At 50.3% G+C, this 22,245-nt stretch overlaps 1 protein-coding gene and 1 long non-coding RNA gene across 6 annotated transcripts in view; one reads left to right on the top strand and one right to left on the bottom strand.

Annotated features, from left to right (window-relative positions):
- SCUBE3 (signal peptide, CUB domain and EGF like domain containing 3) overlaps positions 1-17,737 on the bottom strand; it is a 33,972-nt gene extending 16,235 nt beyond the window's left edge. For all 5 annotated transcript variants that reach the window (XM_042986181.1, XM_042986176.1, XM_042986178.1 and 2 more), the window contains exons 1-4: positions 17,653-17,737; positions 4,568-4,690; positions 3,454-3,579; positions 652-786 (exon numbers count right to left, since the gene is read on the bottom strand). In XM_042986181.1, coding sequence (XP_042842115.1) covers positions 652-786; positions 3,454-3,579; positions 4,568-4,690; positions 17,653-17,737 — 469 coding nt within the window. The remainder of the gene's footprint in view (positions 1-651; positions 787-3,453; positions 3,580-4,567; positions 4,691-17,652) is intronic.
- Positions 1-21,889, top strand: part of LOC122238610 — a 48,231-nt gene extending 26,342 nt beyond the window's left edge. Inside the window, exons 2-3 of the long non-coding RNA XR_006217603.1 lie at positions 17,279-17,404; positions 20,919-21,889. This is a non-coding gene — a long non-coding RNA (uncharacterized LOC122238610). The remainder of the gene's footprint in view (positions 1-17,278; positions 17,405-20,918) is intronic.
- The last annotated feature ends 356 nt before the right edge of the window (positions 21,890-22,245 follow it).

Raw genomic sequence — 22,245 nt, 5'->3', positions numbered from 1 at the left:
ATAACATTTGCTTTAAAGTAAACTCTGTGCCCAATGTGGGGCTCCGACTCATGACCCGTGATCAAGAATCACATGCTCTACCAACTGAGCCAGCCAAGTACCCCTAATTACTATAAGATTTTATTCAACAAATATTTATTAAGCTCCCACTGCACGCAGAGCAGTGTATTAGGTTCCGGAGATACAAAGATAAATTAGACATAGTCCCTGCCCTCAGGGATGTCATAGTCAGGGTTGTGGGGGGGAGGCTGCATCACAGAAATAGACAATAGTATTCCACTATTCCTGCGTCACCCTCCCTATCCAATTCAAGGAATAAGGCATTGGTGAGCCCATCAGATAACAGCAGCTTAGAGCCCAGCCATCTATACTTAGGCACGACATCCACCTTGGGTCTGACACAGAGGATGCCCCATAGTAACCTCAATCCCACACTGATCCCAACCCCAGATGGATTCCCCCAGATTTTGCTCCAGCACAACATCTGTCTATGGAGCCCTTAGGATGTGATGGGTTGAGGGACAAGAGAAGAAGGAGCTAGTGGGGTTGAGAATAGAGGATGAGACCCAGGGGGTCCTGAGGGAAAGCTCCCCAGCAGGTAGAGAGAAGCCTGGGAGTGCAGGGATGGGACCTCTCAGGTCATGGGCTGACCTTCTGGCCGCTGGATGCAGGTGTGCTGGTTGTCGCTGAGGAAGAAGCCCTCCCGGCAGTGGCACTCATAGCTGCCCATCATGTTGACACAGCTCTGCTGACAGCCACCATTGCCCTCGGCACACTCGTCCACATCTGTGTAGGATAGGTGGTTGGTGAGGCCATGGGGTGCAGGCCGGCTCCAGAGTATGCCCTGAGACTTCAGCACCAAGGGCTGAAACAGTCTTAAGAATCTAGCACACACTTCCCGACTCTAATTCAGCACCCAGCCTCAGGCCAGCAAGTTCTCACCCACTCATCAGCTAATGTTTCACTGTTTTTGAAGAGGCCACCTAAAGACGGCAGAGCTGGGGAGCTAAACAGGTGGAGAGGGGACATTTAAACCTGGCTCACTTAGGTGAAGACTTGCCTCCCTTTCACTCACTTGTCAGAATTGGGTGTGAAGCCAGGGGAAATCAGGAAAGGAGCCAGGGTAAGAGACACAGAGGTGAAAATAAAGATGGAGACTGGTCAGGAAGAGAAATGGGCAGTTGGTGGCAGCCAGGGAATGAGAGAACCTGGGATCTGATTCTAAGTGCAGGCAGAACTATGGCCATGGTGCTGAGGTCTGAGGGGCAACAATGGGTAAAGGCAGCAAGCCTCAACTCCTCGCAGGGCAGGGACCATTTTTGTGGACAGGCTACGGCCCCATCCTTCCTCTCCTCCCTCCCCATGCCTGGGCTTGCTGCCATAGTCCCTAGCCTTTCTCCTATTTTGGTTTAACAAAACAGTCTGGTAGCTTGGCAAGGAGGGATGGGAGGAGAGCTGCCAGGCCACACCCTAATCACCACCCCAAATCACCACCCTCAGGTCCCAGAGCTAAGCTTATTTTGGGGCTCTCACTTGAATGCCTTGACTCCCTCTCTGTGCTACCTACTGCTCTCCCAAGTCCATAGCCCTTCTCTGTCTTCCTTGGCCCAGGAGGCATCAGGGAGATTGGTCTCCAAACAGAGGAGCTGGAATTAGAGCTCCTGAGGCCCTCAACTGCTCCTCTCTTCCCATCCTCTCTGCTGATCCCTGAAACCCTGTCCTTTCCCCCATCTGGCCAAGGGCAGAGGGGCACGGATCCAGCAGGCTCCTGCCTGAGAGGTATACTTTCCTTTGCCTTATTCCTGTCCCTTCCCCTTCTGTCACTACACCCCTGATTTCTCCCCATCCGTCTTCCACTGTGGCCCATCCTACATTCCATCCTTCCATATGCTCCCTTCTAATCCAACCTTATGACTTTGCTGCTCTAGCCAAGTTCTTTCCTCCAATTCTCAGTGGAGAAACAGACCTGGGGCATGGATGACTTAGGGTTCCCCTAAAAGCCAAAGGAAGAGTTGAGGCTTTGAACCCCAACCCTGGGGTTAGGGTTAGGTAGACCTCTGCTCCCTCTGACCTTTCCATACCTACTCATTCTCTTATCCCTCTGGCTAGTTTCCCCCCAAACACAGGGAAATAAGACTTGGTGAGAATCAGGGGCCTAGAAAGGTCAAAGGCAACCAATCACCAGAAGCTGATGTTTCCGGTCCTGCAGGAAACTCTCTGTCCTGGTCAAAGTGTCACAGCTTCTCTTTCCAAAGGAGTCCCCAAAGAGGTCCTCACAAATAACTGGGCGGAAAAGTGAGGTCCTTCCCTGTAGCTACAGTGGTGGGAGAGGTGGCCAGGGCTGGGGGGGAAGGGCCCAGCAGGAATCAGGATGTAAAGGCCCAGGTTGGGAGTAGAAGCATGTAAGCCTGGTCCAAAGATGGAATGTGACTGGGTTTAGAGGCAGCTCTGTAGCAAGGAGGCTCTCAGACTAATAGAACGTCAGATAATTCACTGGTTTGGTCAGTTGGGGAAGCAGCCTAGCTGCTTTTCTGGGCATCATTCCTCTTACTTCTCTTCCTTTCCTGGTCTTCTAGTCTTCCAGCCTCCTATTTTTGTTCTGACAGCAGAGAGGAAGAATTTGGAAAAGGACCCCTGGCTTCACATCTCAATTCCTGTTCTGCTATGGGCTTCAGTTTTTCTGCTTGGGGAAGAATCTGACATGGTCCCAGTAATTTTCCAAAAAGATGTGAGACCAAAGTTGAGTTTAGTGCCCTAGAGATTCTCCTATCTCTGCTCCAGCCCATGGGACAAAGATCAGCTGAGATTGAGGCCTAAGAAGTGAGGAGAGGGTGAACTTGGGAGATTGCAGGATGAGCTGGGAGAAAACCAGCCTTAAGGGCCAGAGGCTTCCCAGGGCCAGGGAAGAAGCATCATCATCATCACCATCATCACCATCATCATCAACAACAACATTCCTCCCATGTATCGAACATCTACTCTGCTAAGGATTGTACAGGGCTCTTTATAAATGTTGTCTCATGGTGATTCACGCAACAGCCTTTGAGTGGGATATTACCATCCTCATTTTAGAGATGAGGAAACTGAGGTTCCCAGAGATTTAGTTGATTTGCCTAAGGCCCCACAGATAGTAAGCAGGAGAGCAAGGATCTGGTGCAGCCAAATCACCTTCCACCATGCTCTGCTCTATATGGCTAAACCCACTATTGTCGTCTTCTGACCCTTGCCCTGGGAGCACTTGCTAGCACCATCTCCTCTGCTGTTTTTCATCCAGCAGCAGGATTATTTCATCCTCAGTGCCCCGTCTCAAAGGGGAGACTGACCTTGTTCTCTATTTTGTGAGAATGCCACTTTCTGATCACTTTCCTCTTCTTGCCTGGGAACTGGGAAGTGCTGAAAACACCTCCTCCCCCACAAGACAGCCCCTGCCCACACCTCCTCTCCCTTGCTCACCCAGACAGTTGTGTCCATCATGTGCCAGGTGGAATCCATCATAGCAGGTGCATCGGTAATTTCCAGGGATGTTGACACAGTCATGCACACAACCTGCATTATCTTCTCGTTCACACTCATCCACATCTGTGAGCAAAGAGGATCTGAGGCAGCTGGACATGCCTCCCACTGTCCACCCCTGTGTTCAGCTTCGTGGTGGTTATGTATGTGTGTGTGTGTATAACCTTCTCTGTGTGTGTTTACATAATTACTTTCATAGCCTGCAAACCATTTTGCATTTTACTATTTTTTATCTAAACTTAAGTCTTAAACATTTTCACGTCTCCCCCAGTCTTTCTAATTACCACTGTACATGGTTGCAGAATATTCCACTGTGTTGCCAAATCATAATTCATTAATCTATTCTCTATTGTTAGATCCCTTCCATTTATTTTACTATGGTAAATAATGCATTAAAGGACATCTCCTGTGTGTTATTTTCTTTGAATTTCCCTTGAGTAGGTTCCCAAGAATAAAATTTCTGGGTCAAAGGGCATAAATACTTTTTAAATTTCCTGCTGGTGTGACAAAATCACTTTTCAATTCATAGTGTCACCAAGAATTAACGAGTGTACCTTGTCCTCTAAAGTGTTACCAACACTGAAGGTCATAAATTTAAAATAACATCTCAAGACTGCTTTAATTTGCATTGCTTTAATTATGAGGGGGGAAGAATGTGTTTGTTTATGGTATGAAATTCCCTTGGGGTAAACTGTTCTCATCCTGTGGGTATGGTGTAAGGGTCTAAAGATGGAGGTTCCAATGTCAGGGAGCCTCAGGCCTCAGTCCTGTGATCCTGATCCCCCCCCACCCCCACCCCGCCCCCGGCCAAGCTGTGAGACCGTGAACTATTCCCAGCAGAACCTCAGCTAGGCTATATGGTGCCTTTGAGCAAATGAGAAAATGGTGCCCTCTCTGGGAAAAAAGTAGCTGGCCACCACTCCCAAGCCCCTTCTCCATGCCTGCAGGGACTGCAGGCCTTACTGTCCTGCACAGTGTGGCTAACTCTGGGCAGTGGCACCCATTTCCACACTCAAGCAGGCCCCCCCTCCTCCAGGCACCCTCCCCGCCTCACCTTTGCAGTGTTTACCATCCCCTGTGTAGCCAGACTTGCAGATGCACTTGTACGACCGTGGGGTGTTCTGGCAGATAGCATCAATGTGGCAGTTGTCGGTCCCCTCCACACATTCGTCCACATCTGGCAGGGGCAGAGGAGGCATTTGAGACCCTCGGTCAGTGCATTCCAAGGGGTGTCTTGAAGGTGGTTCCCTAAGGGCAAAATCCCTTCTCCTCTAATGTAGAGACCGTGACCCCTCCAGAAGCAGGTGCTCTTCCACACCCTTCTGATTTCAGAGTGGGCTGACTCTGTAATTTCAGGAATTCAGAAAGAGCCCCCACTCCCCTCAGAAATACTTAATCCACAATGACAGCTAAAATTCCATCATTTGAAACACTTCTCTTTGATTGAAAAACAAACAAAAAACCCTTGGACTGGGTAGCACACTTACCTTGACTAGAAATGTTCAACTTAGCATGAATTAGTTTACCTCACTTCGGAGCAGGCTTAGAGGGAGGGGGAAGAGAAGAGGCATGGGGACAGTGGCCTCTGGAAAAGTGGCAGGGTCCAGCGGCCCTTGGTAATTGAGGGAGGAAGAAAGGAAGGAGAAGGGGCCACCTGAGAAATCCTCATCTGCCTCACAATTCTGCTTGAGACCAGGCCTGCTCCCACTTGCCCATCGTTGTGCGAAGAATCTTGAGAGGAAAGAAGTTCCATCCTGGAAGATTTCCCTCAGACCCTGTGCTGTCAACAGCAGAGGGACTGGGACCTGGCAGGGGCTGGTATCAGCAATCTGAAACCTGATAAGTGGAGCCCTTGTGGCTGTCCAGTTGACTCAGGCTCATTAGTCTGCCTCCCTGAACTCTTCCCTCTAACCCAAGGTGTTCCTCTTGCTCCTGGCTCTCACTCTGGCACAAGGTGCTACTCTATTCACAGAGCTATGTTCAAGGAAGAAGCCAGCCAAGATCTAGCAAAAAAGAGGATGGTTCTGAAAGGACCTAGGAAAGAGAATCATTGATCGTCTTTGCGCAAAAGATTCCAACTTCTGAGGCAATATTTTGGTGTACATAAAGCTGAGCTAAAATATGGCTAAATGTTGCATTCAGTTGACAATGTTTTATAGGGTGTTTTTATGAAAGGTACTATACTGAAGGCCATGGAGGCTCAGCAGTGACTCGGCCCAGCCAAAAGGAGAGACAAATAAGTAATATGAAGCAGGGTGTGGTTGAGTGCCCCAAAGACATTAGAGAAAAGAGGAGGGGGTCCTCAACCCTGGCTACACATCATTAGAGTTAACTCCCTAGGAGATGCCCAGCACCATCCCCAGAGGTTCTGGTCAACTAGCCCTCAGTATTTTTCTAAAGCTCCCCAGGTGAGTCCAATGTGCAGCCAGGCCTGACCACCTCTGTTAAAAGGAAGATCAGAGGAGGAAGAGATTACTTCTAGCTGTGAATTGGGAAACCCAAGTGTATAAGTAGCAATGTGCGAACAAAGAAATGGGATTTGAAATCAAGACAGTGCATGGGGTGCCTGAGTGGCTCAGTTGGTTAAGCATCCTACTTCGGCTCAGGTCATGATCTGATGGTTTGTGGGTTGGAGCCCTGTGTTGGGCTCTGTGCTGACAGCTCAGAGCCTAGACCCTGCTTCAGATTCTGTGTCTTCCTCTCTCTCTCTGCTCTCCCCCACTCGTGCTCTGTCTCTGTTTCTTAAAAGTGAGTAAATGTAAAAAAAAATGTTTTTAAAGAAATCAAGACAGTGTAGAATTGCCTGGCTTTTGTTAAAATGCAGATTCTCAGGCCTTATCGCCAAGCTATGGAATCCAAATCCTTAAGGTGCTTGATTTATTTTTACTGAACCTGAGTGAGTGAGTGGACCAGTAACTGCTCTCAATTTATAGACACCCATGAGCCCTAGCTTGAAACAGTTAATTGTCTTCTGTTTTCGTATTTCAAGAAGTACTTCAGGGGCAAGGACTGAGGCTTCCTGAGGCTAAGAAGAGAACTGGAATTTGGAAGAGTGCCCCCAAACACCCTGCCTCAAATCTTCTGAGCTTCTATTCAGCTCTGCAATCTACCTTCCAACTCTCTTCGACTGCTCTGCAGTCAGCCGTGCTGGGTGATTCTAACTGCCGTAACTCACACTCTTCACCTCATTCAGGCTCTGTAGTCACGGTGTCTGCCAACTGGCCCACCCTGGGAACTCATTCCAAAGTGAAAGAACAGAGAAGGGGGGCATGAAGACTAGTTCATAAGAGAGGGCAAGAAGGAGCTCTGTAGAAAGTAAGAGCCTGCATGGAGTATCAGTTGGTTCAACTGATGGAGAATAAATGGTACTAAGAAATGTACTCTCATAAATAGAGCCTAAGCTCTGGAACCAGTCAATCTCAGATTCAAATCCAGCTCTACCTCTCTAGGGAGGCTTTTCTGATTCTCTTATTTCTTTCTCTTCAAAATGGGGATAATACTGCTCATGAGAGTCTGCAAATAGTTGATAAGCTAATTTGTGTAAAGTACCTAATAACATGGCTGGTAAATAATATGTTCCCAATGTAGAGAAGCTGGTTCTGACAACAGGTACCCTAGGACTGTGCTGTCTATATGATGGTAGCCATGAGGCACATATGGCTATTTAAATTTAAATTAATTTAAAATTCTGTTTATCAGTTGCATTAGGCCAAATGCTCAATAGCCATATGTGGCTAGTGTCCGCCATCAGTGGACAGCACTTCCAACATCACAGGAAGTCCTATTGGAGCACTGCTCTCAGAATTAAGAAGGGGTACTCTTAGGCCCGGGGGATCAAAAAACTTCCTGAGAAGTGGGATTCAAGTAGAGTTTTGGAGGTTGGATAAACATTTGACAGTCAGAAGAAAGAGGAGATTTCAAATGTGGCTAAATGTACGAAGAAAGACAAGGCACCCAGAGGTCCTGTCCTTATTGTCTGTCCCCGCATTTATACACACCCTCCATGGTAGGGAAAGTTTGGTGTGTTTTTTTTTTTTTAACTAATTCCAATGTTTGAATGGCCTAAGGCTTGGTTTATATATTCTTATTGGGTCCCTGGAGGAGGCGGGACTGGATGATTGATCACCCCCTCTTTGTGGTGACCCTTGTAAGTCTTCGAGGCTGGCATGGGGCACTGGACAATCCCAGTGGCTAATAATCATCCTGTCTGTCCTGCTTTGAGCCGTCTTCTGTTCTTGCCATCTCTTCCCCAGCAGCCAGCAGGGCAGTTTGGAACCCCATCTAGAAGCTCTCCCTCTGGGGCCATCTCAGAAGTACATGCCTATCTCTGAATCCCTGGGTGCTTCGCTGGAGTCTGCACCAGGCTCTCTGGGCTCTCAGTTCTTTCCTTTGCCTCCTGTTCCCTGCTAACTAGTACCAGAGTGCCCCCGGTGCTGATGGCAGCAAACCCAGGCTTCCTGGTAATGCCTTTAGACTCTTCCAGCACCTGGGCTTCTCCCACCATCCTACCCACAACCTCATCTCCCTGCTCAGAGTGCTTCTCCTTCTCCAGCAAAGAGTCTCTGCTCTGGAAGACTTTATCTCCTACCTACTCCCCCTACAACATCTAAGCCTTCTGCCCCTGTCCAAGCATTCACACACATCTCCTTCTTCACATTGGATATGCAGTCCTCCCCTTTCTAGCCATTCTGTTCCCAGCTTCCCAAATCTGGCTCAAAATGGTCTTCCCCAAAGCCCTTCCTGGTAAGCCCTATTCCTAAAGAGTTTCAGGTCCCAGAGGACTCCGTTTGCCTCGGCTCACTTGCTGCCATTGCTAAGTTGCTCTGCTAATGCTGAATGCCGTCTCGTCTGGCATGTTCAACTTTCCTCACTTGGCTGGTTATTCACTGAGGACAGGACCCTTCAACCATTTGAATGGAATCTTTCGAAGCAGTTCAGGCCTAAAATAGAGCTCTGAAATAGGGCCCCAAATTATATCCAGTGTCTCCTCCTTTTGCCAGTCCATTCTTTCAGAGCTCCCTTCACCACATCTGCCCACCCACGATTTGTCCATGCAGGGATCCCTTCAATACCCATGGGAATAGTCTCATTTCAGCTCTGAGGGTGCAAGTATTTTCTACCGACCTGACAAACAGTTGATGCTAGTTGGACATGGATTGGTTTAGACTGGTGATTCCTGACCCTGGCTACACACTGGGATTCCCTGGGGGCCTTTTTAAAAATATGGATATCTAGGCACTCTTCTAGACCAGCTGCATCTGGATTTCCAGGGTGAGGCTGGGCTGCTGTCCGTCTTCCTTTCCCAACTCAGATAATGTGAATAGATCATTTGCCTGACCTGGGAAGACACTGGGGGCAGCAAGATGACAGAGTGTTTGAGAAAAGGGTTTCTGGAGTGATACTGTGTCAGTTCAAATGCCAGTTCTACCAGTGTCTGTGTGGTCCTGGGCCAGCTTCTGAACTTCCCTGCTCCTTTCTCTGTAAATGGGAATTATAATGATAGTGCCTCCTCATGGGGCTGCCATGAACATCAAATTAGTTAATACTAATCAAGTATTTAGCGCTGCAGCACAGGCATATAGTAAGTGCTCAAAAAGGTCCGCCATTTTTATTCCTTCTCTCCAACTTTCTCTTCAGTATCATTTCTGAACCCATCTCTACTCCTCCCTTCCCCTTATCGAAGCCCCATTTCAGGCCTGGTGTGGGGAAATGCAGCACCGAGAGAGCATGTGATGGTACAGGGAACTTTGGAGCGACACAGCCTTGAAGGTACCTTCTCCACCACCTGCCCCACCCATGCTGGAAGCTGCCCAAGATGGAGGATGAAGTATATAAGAGGCCAGTTTTAACCAAAAAGCTGCTCTCCACAATCCTTTGTGATTGCTATCCATTTGTGCTTTTACCACCACCCCAGGTATGGGGCTGGATCAAAAGCTGAATTGGGGGAGAGTGGCAGCTGCAGAGATACTACAGATAAGACCTCCCTGCCTCACCCTCTCCTGGCATGAATGCATGGGTCTGTAACTGCAACAGCTTTTCCCAGCACCATCTGACATTTCTTCTGGATTTGCTTCAGCACCTAGCAGAAGGCTCCATAAACTCTGCTCAATATGGGGAGGACGGGTGGGATATGGGGTGGCGTACAAAGGAGGAGAGGGCAGACCAGAAAGGGTGGATTATTTGAACATAGGCAATCCTAAGATTCTCTTCTGAGGATGGGGAGTATATCCCAAAAGGAAAGCAGGAGGACCCTCAAGGAAACACTTCATCTACTTCAAAATTTGGCCCAAGTCCAGCTCAAGAATAACAACAAATGGAAATGAGCAGAATGCAGGCTGCAGCTAAGCAGACACCCCTAGGGAAAACCTACCCACCTTTACATTACTACAGTAGTTACCCTACCATTCACAGCAGCTGGAGGTAGTGTGGGCAGATTGGCTGGGCCCAGTGAGAAGGTCCAAAGCAGCCTGCCTGGGGTCCTAATGTGCCCACCTGACTGACATCCTTCTTGCCCAGGCCAGGTTGGCCCAGGGTATTTGGGCTTAGTGCAGGCTCTCTGATCTCCTGACCAATCACTTGTGATACCCTTGCATGCTGCCTTGTACCATTATTTAACTTTTATTTAGTTCACATGTATTACCTTCCTCCTGAAGCCTTCCTGAGGCTGTGGCTTCCGAATCTTTGAAAGCCACATGGCTGCTAGAAGGGAGTTGAACATATTCATTCAGCCACTCAACAAATAATTATTGGGCATTTGCAACATGCCAAACACTGTGCCAGGAGCTGGGCATCCAGCTGTGAACAAGACAGAGTAATATACTTGAGGCATTCAGTAAATATTTGTAAAACAGATGGGTGGATGTATCGGCGGATAGATGGATGGATTGGTGGATAAGTGGATGAGGTCCATATTTGTGGCATCTTCTCTGTTCTATGTTACTACAAGGAAAAAGCTTTTTATCTTCCTGTGACCCCCCCTACTGTTCTAGGTGGAGAGCAGTCCTAGGAAATTTATCTTAAATTAAGGGTAAGGGGATAGGAAACTCAGAGAAAGGAAGATACCCACTTAAAGGCATCCATTTGGTGATGCAGAGGCCAGAAGAGACTGGGACCAATGAATCCAGGGTATAGGAATAGGATCCATAGGCTCTCAGGGTCTTCAGATAGTATCTGGAGCTGCTCTGGTGTCTCTTCAGAACATCCTTATTCAATAGATGTTCTCCAGCCTCAGTGTTAACTAGCTCTTGATGACAGGGCACCAGGGTCTACTTGAGACCAGCATACTATTACTGCTCCTGGTTAGTTCTCTTAAACTTTTCTCCAGGTTAAGTAACATCCAAAGCAGAACCACCTTTGGCCATGACACCCTAACCTGCAGCCTGCACACACATACCTGTATGTGTGTACATGTACCCTACCTCTAGATCAAAAGGGCAACTCGGGAAACTGGTGGAGCCTGGCTTCCTAGCTATGGCTTCTCAGGCTGTCTTCCCGATTCGGAACTGGGTGGAGACTCTGTGACCTCAACTGGAGCCTGGGCCCATCCTCAGCCTGGGCAAAGTGTAGGCAGGGGCAAGAAAGGCCTGGAGAGAGTCCAGGAAATCATACAAATGACCCCAAAGAGAGGAGACAGAGCACTTTCTTCTTTTTATTTAAAAAAAAAAAAAAAAAAAAAAAAAAAAAAAAAAAGTAGGCTTCCTCTTATATAAGCTTAGCCTACTCAGCTGAAGAGCCAGGAAAAGAACTTGGTGCCTGGTGACTGGAGGAGAGTGGGGCTGACCTGAGAGCCTTATCACCATCAAGAGGCCTTGATGAGTTTCTCTCTGAGGTTCCTACCACCTTATCCCTAAACTAGCTCCTTGCTCATTTGAATGTACCCCACATGGACAATAATTTTCTCCTTTTCAGTGTGGACAGATGAAACCAACCCTGAGTCAGAGGCCTTCAGAGGCTGGGTTGGTAGGGGATCCTAGGGGGAGGGAGGAAAGAATAGAACACTGGAGAGACGGGGGCAGGGAGGCAGGTGGTGGGCAAAGGCAGGTTCCAGTTTCATGATTATCAGTCTGATCTCTTTAAACTGATGGAGAAAATAACGTAAACAACGATGATGTCAGATGATGCATAATTAGGTGTGCAGAGCTTTCACATACGTTATTTCACGTGGTCCTCAAATGGTCCCGTCTGTCAATACATAGATGGGGAACAAGCCCAGAGAGGGAAAGAGCAAACAGCTTGTGCAGAGCCAGACCCTGGGTTTTCTGACTCCTCATTCAGCACTTGCTCACTACGTGCTATTATCTATAAACACCTGAGGGAGTAATCCGTGCCTTAGTCATTGTGTCCCCCCCACCCCCCAACCCTGCCCCAACTCAGCACATGGTTCAGCATGAAGCAAGCATCTGATACATAACCATGGAATGGCCTGGAACTGACATCTGGATGTTCCTGGTAGGAAATCAGCAGTAGGCATGTGGGTGCCTGGAGGCTTTGGGCATGGGGGTAGCTGGAGGGAGGGCAGGGCTGAGTGGTGGGCAAGGAGGGAGGGCAGTGCAGTATGGTAGGCACAGACAGATGTGCAATGAGGAAGGGGTGGGCAGTGCGGCAGAGGGCAGGTGTCTCCTGCCCTTGGATTCACTATGCTGGGCCAAGCAGCTGGTTAGAAACAAAAACAAACACCAGGGATACAGGTTCCTGCTGTTAACAGCTTCAAACCGCCAGAGGAAAACTCCAAATAAATATAATTAGAAACTTGTAAAAACGTCCTCTCTGTAAACTTGCTCCCCAGGGTCTAGCCTTTAAGCTCCCCCTTTCTTCCAGTCCCCCTGCCCCCCATGTCCACATATCCCAACACTCTACCCTCACCCAGGGACTCCTTAGATCTGTTTCCTTATTCTGGATCTTCCCGCCAGCCTAGCAGCTCCTACCCAGGTTTTCCCTCAGCTTGTCACCATCAGTGACCAGATGTGGACAGCCCCTAGCTTGGGGCTCCAAAATCCAAACCCCACAGCTCTCTAGGGCTATGGTTACAGCCACAGGGAAACCATAGGTTAAGAGTGAGGGCCACAGTGCCCTATTTAGGAGTCATCTTTTCACCTATAGGGCCGAATCAGTGCATCCAATGGCAACTACAAAACAGTGCCTTGGTCTGAAAAGGGGAAAGTTGTTGAGGCTGGAGCCGAGTACAGAGGGCTAGTGTTGGAGCTGAGAATCTATGATGTAGGACCAAGGACTGGGGCCTAGGGGCCTTGCCCAGATAGTATTCAGTTCCCAGAATACAAACATTTCAGCTCCACTTTCCAATGTTGTTACACGCACGCGCAAACACACATTTGTTTTGCAGGGGCTATTTTGAGGGGGAAATACTCTACTTAAGGACAGAGAGCTATCAGGTACTTGTGGCCCCAGGAAACTGAGGTGGAGCAAGAAGGGAGGAGTAGCCAAGTGACAGACTCAGGCAGGGAGCAGTAGAGTAGGGTCCAGGGAAAAGAGGGCCTGAGTGTCAGGTGAGAAGCCTGCAGAGGCCTGGCTGCAGGACCAAGGCTTGCTATAGTGTCTTCTGCCTTCAGCAGGAAGGATCTCAATGAGATATGCAGAATCTCAGAGCTGAAAAGGACCCTACTGATACTCTAGTCCATTTTACAAGTGAGGAAGAGAATTTCAGTTATTTCCTCAAAGGCCTCAGTCCTCAGGCTCTGTATCTACCAAAACCCACTGGCACCAAATGCCCCAGCACATGCCATTTGGAGCTGGCAGTACATGGCATGGCAGGAGAATGGCCCGTCTGGTGACAGAGGGGCCAACGGGGGAGAGGGGAGGGTCTATGCCCCCTCTTAGCCCAGGTGACTGTCTCCTGTACCCCTCAAACATCCCTGGGTTGGCAATTGTATCACTTTCGCCCCAAGGACGAGCAGTCCCTGCTTCCAGACTCCTGTCTCATAACTGAGCCTGAAGAAGCTGTCCCCAGGTCTGGGCCTCTTGCGGGCACTGCCAGCCTCAGAGCAGCTCTGCAGTTTCCAGCCCTGACAGGGACTCTTTCTTACAAGTGGTCATGTGCTAGGGGTACGGGACGTCAAAGGAGGCCCACGCCCTGACACGCGGGGACCAGAACCGGGAGCAGGGACTGGGGTGAGTTCCGGCAGCGAGCCCCTCCACCTCCATCTTCTCAAGAGGGTCTGAAGCCATTCGTTCCCTTCCCCCACCCTCAATCCAAGGCACTGGACCAAGCCATTCCTCTTCTTTACTTCTCCAACGAAAACAAAACGCACACTGCCCTGCTTCCTTTTTCCTCTCACTGGAGCACTGCGCGCGCGCGCGCGCGCCACACACACACACACACACACACACACACACACACGCACACACACACACACACACACCCTGAGTCATGCACACGCACGCTCGCACGCCCCAGTGAACGCACACCTCACATTCCCAAACTCACACCCAGGGCCAGCTCCTTTTACAACAGGTCCCAGCCGCTCACATCTCAAACCGGTTCTCATGCTCTCAGATTCCTGAAGGTTTCAGAAAACAGTCTCATTTAGGGGTTGCTGATAACTTTCTTCTTTCTCTGCCTGTAGTAATTCTGGCCTCCGTGTCTTCTGTTCCCCTCTCTCATTCCACCCTGCAGACACTCCAGGAGATGAGGGGGAAGAAGTAGAGAAGTTCTTCCCTGGCCCCAGCCTTTCCCCACCACCCTGGGGGACATGTCACTGAGAGAGGAAAGGTCAAAGGGATTCCTGAGGAATTTCTAAGTAGTCCACCCCCTTCTCCACCCTTCTGGAAAAATGGGAGTAGGGGGGGAAGACAGGCTTAGAAGCAACTGATCGAAGATCAGGCTCCAAGAGTGGGGACTGACTCTCTCTCTCTCCCCAGTATGGCCTGGATGGGGCACGGGCAATAGCCGCTGCCGACGGGGCCACCCTCACCCGCTGACACGGTTATGGTTTTCATTTCATATTTTGGAGGGAGGGGCTAGGAGGAACAGTCCCCTCACTGTAAGAGCTGGCCACAGGAGCCTAGGGAAGCGGGGAGGAGAGGAAACAGCCACATTAAAGAGGAAGAGAGGGGTGGGGGAAAGAAAGAGAGAGACACACATACTCCCAGACAGAGACCCGGAGAGACGTACAGAGACAGAGAGACACTGTTTGCTGCCAGAGGAATGCTCTCAGTCCCAGGGATGGTGTTACTTGGAAATTCTAAATACAAGACTTTATCAAAAGTTTATCCCTAATGAAAAGAGAAAACAACCAGGTAAACTAAACGGCCAGGCTGGCTCTCCTGAGCCAGCCCTGGGGACAAGTTTTCCCCGGGAGGCCAGGAGACCTTTTCATTCAGCTGTAACTTGAGCCCTAAGCAAGGATTAGGTCTTTTTAACCACTGCTGCACCCCCCCCCCCCAAAAAAAAAGCAAAGCAAATTAATGCTTTTAAGTTAACAATTATCTGGGTTATCCAGTCTGTCTACTTTAAAATACAGAGACAGGCACTTGAAAAACACTCAAAACCATGTACCTTCATGCTCACTCACTCGTAGTCACACAAGCTTACCCACCCACTCAATCCACACACAGTTCTCAAAGATACTAAAGTGTACATATCCACGCTTAATAACCAAATCACAGTAGACACTGACACCCAACTACATCACCTGTGGGTGAGCATGGTAAACTTCCCTCTCACACACACATTCACCTGTATACTCAGGGCTTCCTTCCTTGTCTCTCCCCATCCTCCCAATCCCTTTCCACTTTGGTTCTTTGGGAGGATGGAATCTCTGGAGAAAAGGCGCTTAAGTATAGTACCTGTACTCTACATATAAACACACACCCGCACACACATATACACACTACATCCAGAGGTATAATAACTGTGCAAGGTATTTGCCAAGAGTTTCTATAATTTAAAGAAACCCACTAGAGCTTCCTTTAAAAAGATGTGGCATAAGGGCACACCTGCTGGCACTAGTGACACCTAGGAGATATGTTTGGGAGCAAGGGATGACCACAGCACTCCCATCTATGGGTAAGGCTGCTTGTCACTACTTGTCCTTCCTGTGGCACTGGCCTGCAGATTGGGGTCCAGAGATAGCCCTCTAACCCAACAGACCTGTTGTTAGGCAATCTCTGGCAGTCCAGGTTGATATATTTCCTGAATAGCAGCATCAAAGGTAGCTGAAATGACAAGTTTCCACTCTGCCAGGCTAGACTCAGGGATCAGAAGGAAGGAAGATGCACAGCTAATTGCAGCCCAGTCAGAGTGAGTGTGGCCTGAATAGGAGATAAATAGTGAACAAAACTCTTAGTAAGTTCCTTGAGGGCAGGGGCCTCCACTCTGGCTGCATATCCCCACAGCACCCAGCAGGGTGTCTGATGAAAGAGGAAGCACCTTGGAGGGATTCTGAGTCCTTCTGTCCCTGAACAATGAGCTGATCTCCGCTTGGCACCTGTCCCTTCTAGGAGTCTCCATCAGCCCTGGGAACCCCCTTGAATATACTCTTTGCTCCCCCTTTTGCCCCCAGTCCCCCCAGCCTCACTAGGCCACTACAGACACTGGCTCCAACTTGAAAGAGGTCCTTATCTTGTCTCTAGATTACTCGAATGAAATCTGTTCCTTCCTTCAGACTAAACTCCCTAGCTAATTCCATGTTATGAGTAAGTCAGCACACACTACAAAAGCCAGCTTTGTTTATGAAAACACAAGCAAATCCACAGTGGGAGAGGGGCTGCTCCCAGGCTGGGGGTGGCAGTGGTCGTGGGCTGTCTGGAAGCAGGATGGGAGAAGAGGCAGTTTGGGGTGGGAAGGGGTGGGGGTGGGGTCTGGTCTGTGACAGCTGAGAATCTCTAGTACTCGGGTTCTGTTAAAGGACAGGTTGGAGGAGAAAGGGGGTGGTTGAAGAGGCAGTGTTTGGGAGAAGAGGATGGCATTGATATGGCACCTTCCTTTTAATGAAGTGGGAGCCTATCCAGTACACAGAGCAGCTTAAGGGCCAGGTGCTCAGTCTCCGGGGACACAGCGACCCGACTGCCAGAGACTCAGGCTTCCCCAACTCCCAAGTTCAACTTTCCCTTCTGGCTCAGCCACTTCCACACCCCAGCTTGGCTTCAGGAGCCCCTGGGACAATAGGCAGAATCATATCCTCCTCAGCAAAGCGTTGCCAGGAGGAATTTTCTTTTTGTCCATATAAATCTCTTCCTGGGTGAGGACATGATGGGGGAAGGGTGCAGCAAGAGGTCAAGGGGGAGGGGAGGCTGTCCCCAAGAGATCTGTAGCCCACCAGCCTGGTTTCTGCCAGCAAAGCCTTGGGACTGGCCAGGCAATGAGCCTGGGGTCAGGGATGGGGGCCGGAGGGCCTCCCTGTCTCTCTCTCTGTAATTCCTAGAGGGATCTGTCAGAGCTCCCCGGCCTGGAATTTTACTTTGTTATTTTAATGCAATTCTGACCTGGATTTAAATGGAATTGGAAACCCGAGGCCTTAATAAATAAATATTATGATAAGAAATGAAAGCCATGCAAGACGAAAGAGATTTCCCCCCAAAGAGGCAGAAAGCGACATTCTTGCTGGGAGCCAGTCAGAAATTTTCTTCTCTTCTTCAGCCCCTTACCATCCAGTGAGAGACGAGCTGGTTTTTCCAGAAAAGATCCTATTTTTCTTTAACATTTTTCTACTGATAAGACAACAACTTGGAAATTTTGTCTGACTTTGCATGAGGGCTGGGGGTGAGGGGAAGAAATACATGGCATGGCTGAAAAGTTTCATTCTCTCAGTCTCTCCAGGCCACAGCTTAAGTTTCTGGCAATGTCTGAGAAGAGAAGATTCTCTCTCAAACTTTTGGAGGACAGGAAGTCTTTCGAAGATGCTGGGGTGGCAATGAAGTCGGGAAGAATTCTGAGGTGCGTGGCGACTTCTGCCCAGGGCCCCCCAAACTTCTCACTGCTCCGTGTCGCTCCTGGCTCCTCCAGCCTTTCGCCCGGGACGCAGCGCCCAGAGGTTAGGTCCCCAGCCGGAGTGCGGGTGCACAGTGCTAGGCTCTGACAGCCGCACGCTCCCCAGCACCTGCCCTGCCCCTCGGAAATCGCACCCCCGCCCTCGGGCCCCGCAGCCCCGGCAGCCCCGCCGCCGCGCGCCCCTCCTTCCTTACCTTGCGCGGCTTTGCTGTGCTGGGCGGCGCGGGCGTGGACCAGCAGGACGAGCAGGCAGAGCCCGGGCACGCGCCCCGAGCCCATGGCTGGAGCTCCCGGGGGCCGGGCGGCCGGGGCCGGTCTCGCAGCCCCCGGAGGGCGGAAGCCGGCCGGGCCCCCGCGCCGCGGAGGGGGGAGGGGAGGGGGCGTCCCGCCGGGGCCGGACCCGGGGCTGCGGGAGCGGGGTGCGGACCGCGGTACCCTCGGCGGGAGGCTCCCGATGCTGCCGGCTTCTCCCGGCCCGACGCCGGGGAGAGCGAGGCGGAGAGAGGCTGGGGGCGCCCGGCGCCGATGACGGAGGGGAACCCCCGCCCTCTCCAAGCCGGGATCGGCTAGCGGCGGCGGCGGGGCTGCTGCGTATAATCCCACCCAATTCCCAGCTTCGCCCGGAGAGAGCTGCAGCCGGAGAGCGCGCAGAGCCCGAGCGAGGGACCTGAGAAAGGGGAGGGGAAACGCAGCGCCAGAAACACGCCCTTTCTGCCTCTCTTTCTTCCTCTCTCGCTCCTTCTCCGTCTCTCAGGCTCCGTCTCTTTTTCTTCGCCTTTCTCCTCCTCCTCCTCTTTCTCCTCCTCTCCTCGCTCCTTTTCGTTTTCTTCCTCCTCCCCCTCCTCCTCCACCACCTCCTTTTTCGTGCCCTTTTTTCTTTCAAATGGGGCCTCGGCGCGGCGGCCGCTCCCCCTGCGCTCCCGGGCGCAGCGGCCCCCTCCCCAGGCTGCCGGGCCGCTGCCTGCAGGAATTTACAATCCGGCGCTGGGGGAGCGGGCCCGGTCTCCATGGAGACGGCTTCCCCGGGAGCAGGGAGGTCAGGCACAGACCGCGCACAATCAATGGATCAATGCAAGCCCCGCTCGGCTCCAGACCAAACAGCACCCGGCTCCGGCTCGTCCTCTCTCCCGGAGGAAAGTGTGGGGGAGCTAGGGTGCGCCCCCCACTCTCGCACGAGATGAGGGCCGTGCGACGCAGGTTTGCACGCAACACCTCCACGAGGAGACAAAGAGAGCTCGGGGTGTCGGGGAGGCTGGGGCAGACAGGACCGCACTGGCGCCCCGGCACGTCCGCCGACACAGCCCGACACGCGAGATACAGCCACATAGGACCTCGAAAAACTGAGAGTGACACCGATTTCGGGCCGAGTGACGCCCTTCCAACTCTTACCTCCACCACATCCCCCACCCTCGGGTCTCAGTACCCATTTCTAGTGCTGAGTGCACTTTGAGGACCAAGAAGAAAGTAGACTTGCCCCCAGCTAAACCTGCCAGCTCCAGGGCAGACTCCCTGGCCGTTAAGGCCTTGGAGGTAGACCACTGAGTCACCCTACCCATATAGAAGTGGGCTCACATGTAGAACACTCTCAGGCACTCAGCACAGGGGCAAAAGCTAACCCCCAGGAATATGCGTATGTGTGTAAATACAGACACAAAGATCTGCACAACATACTTCTCCAAACCTGCCCTCACAGCTTCAAGATGTGGTCCTAACTAGCCCATTCTTTTTTTTTTTTTTTTAATTTTTTTTAATGTTTATTTATTTTTGAGAGAGAGACAGAGTGCGAGCAGGGGAGGGGCACAGAGAGAGAGGGAGACACAGAATCCAAAGCAGACTCCAGGCTCTGAGCTGTCAGCACAGAGCCCATCCCCGGGGCTTGAACTCACCAACTGTGAGATGGTATCATGACCTGAGCTTAACAGACTGAGCCGCCCAAGAGGCCAATAACTGGTCCATTCTTAACCCTTCGTGTCTCCAACTGCAGGGTAACAGAGGAAAAATAAATGATATTTTTAAAAATAAAGGCAAAGGGCATAAAAGCAGTGTCTCCAAACCGTGGACACTGTCTCCTGGATGGATTTATAGACATTTTCTTTTATCTTAGAGGAAAGACCCCTTGAAAGGTGGTGAAGGCTTTCTTAGAGCATGGGGCTTCAGTCAACCTGAGACCATGCCAGGATCCAGGCAGTTACTTATGCTTCAGAGCCATTTTTTTTTTTTTTTTTTTTTTTTTTTTTTTTTTTTTTTAAAGAGAGAGGGAGAGCATGCAAGCAGGGGAGAGGGGCATCTTAAGCAGGCTCTACGCTCAGCATGGAGCTCAACGTGGGGCCCCATCCCACGATCCTGGGGTCATGACCTATGCTGAAATCAAGAGTCAGACCCTCAACTGACTAAGGCACCCTAAGAGCAAATTTTCTGCAGGGAGGAGGACCCTGAGACTCAGACTAACTTCACAGAGCCCTTAGGGTACCTAGGAGGAAGGGACAATGACCAGAATCATGCATCAGTTCTTAGACCCTTGACACTGGCAGCCCACATCAGCTAGGTGACAGGTGTGATATGTCAGAGATCTCCTGAGCCCCCAGGGAGAAGAACTGAGCCCTTCCTTCCCTAGGGATTGAGTAGAAAAGTAGGAGGATGGAAACAGACTTAAGCATTTGAGGTTTTTTTTCCTGTCTGTATCCTGGGATGAAGATTGCCTTTGGGCAAGTCACATCTCAATGGGCCTCAGTGTATTCTAGAAAATGAGAGGGTGGATTAGCTCCTTGGTGGAAAGGAGACAGTTGCCCTTAGGAAGCCTGGAGGAGGAGGTCTTGAGTATGCCTGCTTGGCATGAGAGATGATGGTTGGGATGGAAGCACACAGACGATGGAAATGGTGTGGAGGCCACAAAAGTTTGGGTCAAATGATCTCCCAGGTCCCTGCCAGCTCTGTCACCCTAGGACTCCCTCCCTCTTTCATTCCATTGGCAAACCCCTCCCCTTGAAGCTGCTTTACCTGCTGCCACCAATTACGTATAGGGCTGGGGGACAAGTGCAAACTTGCCATCCTTTCTGCCCCAAACAAGAGAGTGGTTAAAAAAGAAAAAAAAGAATTGGAGGTTGCCAGATGGTGCCTGATCTACATGGGGGGACAGGGAGAGAGCTGAGGAGCCCCCCAAGGCAGGGAAGGGAGATTCCACCATGCCTTGCTTTGTCTCTCTGCCTTGCTGTGCACACTCGTGTGAGCTTCTCTGGGTCCCTAGGGAGGAGGGCTCCAGCTCACCCTCTAAACCACAGGTGAGGTGGGCATGAAGGATTCTATAGGGGCAGATTAGTAGGTTATCTCGGACCTTCTCTCTAATTCAGTATGACTTCTTGGTGCCTTGAGTGTGGACATTGCCCTACCTTAGCTGCTAAGTCTCTGGGAGTTTCAGTGTCTTTAACTGTAGCTTCCTTTTTTTTTTCTCTCATTTTGCCAGCTTGTCCTCTGCTCCTCTAGGACCGGATGAACTTCCTCCACATCTGGGCAGAAGAGGCAGTTCCCTGCTCTGCTCCCCACCATCCAGTCTGGTTGCAGCCCGTCCCCAGCCCTTCAGAGGATTCTGTAGGAGAAGAAGCAAGGCTTATATCACTGGGCACTGTGACCTGGGGGGCCAGTTCCATTTCCCTCTGCCCTGTCCACTTCTGCAGGGACTCACAACTGGGTAGTGATGCAGGAAGATGACAAGAAAGGAATAATGAGATGGCTCTTGTAAGTGGTATTACAAAAGCAATAGCATATGTCGTACCCTCACTGGCAGGAGTGAAATGTCCCTGGGTTCTCTGGGCCTCCAATATTCTCTCAGGGCACAATTTGCTTTCAGGCTGCACTTTCCTTCAGGATTGCTTCTGACATTCCATTTCATTCAATTTTCCCCTGCAAATGTCTGGGGAGAGGACTGGGCTGGGGAACCCATAGCATATATACCTCGGTTCTGATCCTGCTTAGGGATACCTGTGCTGGGGCTCTGTCACACTCAGGGACTTCCCCTCCCCCGCCAAGTCTCCTTCCATGAGCCTTTGCTTTTTCTCTTGTCTCCTCAGCTTTCCCATCTATAAAATGGGTCCACTGACCCTCCTTGACAGGCAGTATAGTCTAATGGAGAACACATACAGGTCAGAATTAGCCCACGGACAAATGTCGGGCCCTACCATTTTCCAGCCATCTATCTATTTTTGTTGAGTTATTTCACTTCTCTGAGCTTCCTCATCTACAAAACAGGTAGGATCACACACGACCTCAAATGTGGGCATGCATCAGTGTCTAACTATATTGGGCTCAAGAGTAAAAGAAATCCTGTGGTTCAAATCTCAGCTCTGTTAACTTTCTAGCTATGTGACTTCAGATAAGTTATTCATTGTCAGCTTCAGTTTTCTCTTCTGACAAAGGAAATAAAACCTCAAAATGTTATGGTGTTAATTCAATAAAATAACGAATGGACTCCCCTGCCCCCCACCTGGCACATAGTAGGCATTCAGTAGGCAGTGACTATTGTTATTTTTACTACTGCTCAGAAGGAAAAAAATCCACAATGTTTTATAGTAAAGGTATAGTAGTGCCTGGGAAGAAGTAGTTCTGTCCCAGGCCCGACTTTGATGCTGCTGGTTGTGAGTACAGCCTATGGGGCTCAATTCTCACCACCTCCAGTAGGTTCTGTCACACGTTGTTACTGAGAAGTTTCCACAAATGCCATGCATTACAACACACTGCGCTTGTCAACAGCACTTTCAAGTTGGAGAATAGAAGGAGATTCACCTGCCAGGTAG

Source organism: Panthera tigris, chromosome B2, assembly GCF_018350195.1.
Source record: "Panthera tigris isolate Pti1 chromosome B2, P.tigris_Pti1_mat1.1, whole genome shotgun sequence".
In the NCBI taxonomy this organism is placed as follows: Eukaryota; Metazoa; Chordata; class Mammalia; order Carnivora; family Felidae; genus Panthera; species Panthera tigris.
This window is presented reverse-complemented; position numbering and strand designations above follow the sequence as displayed.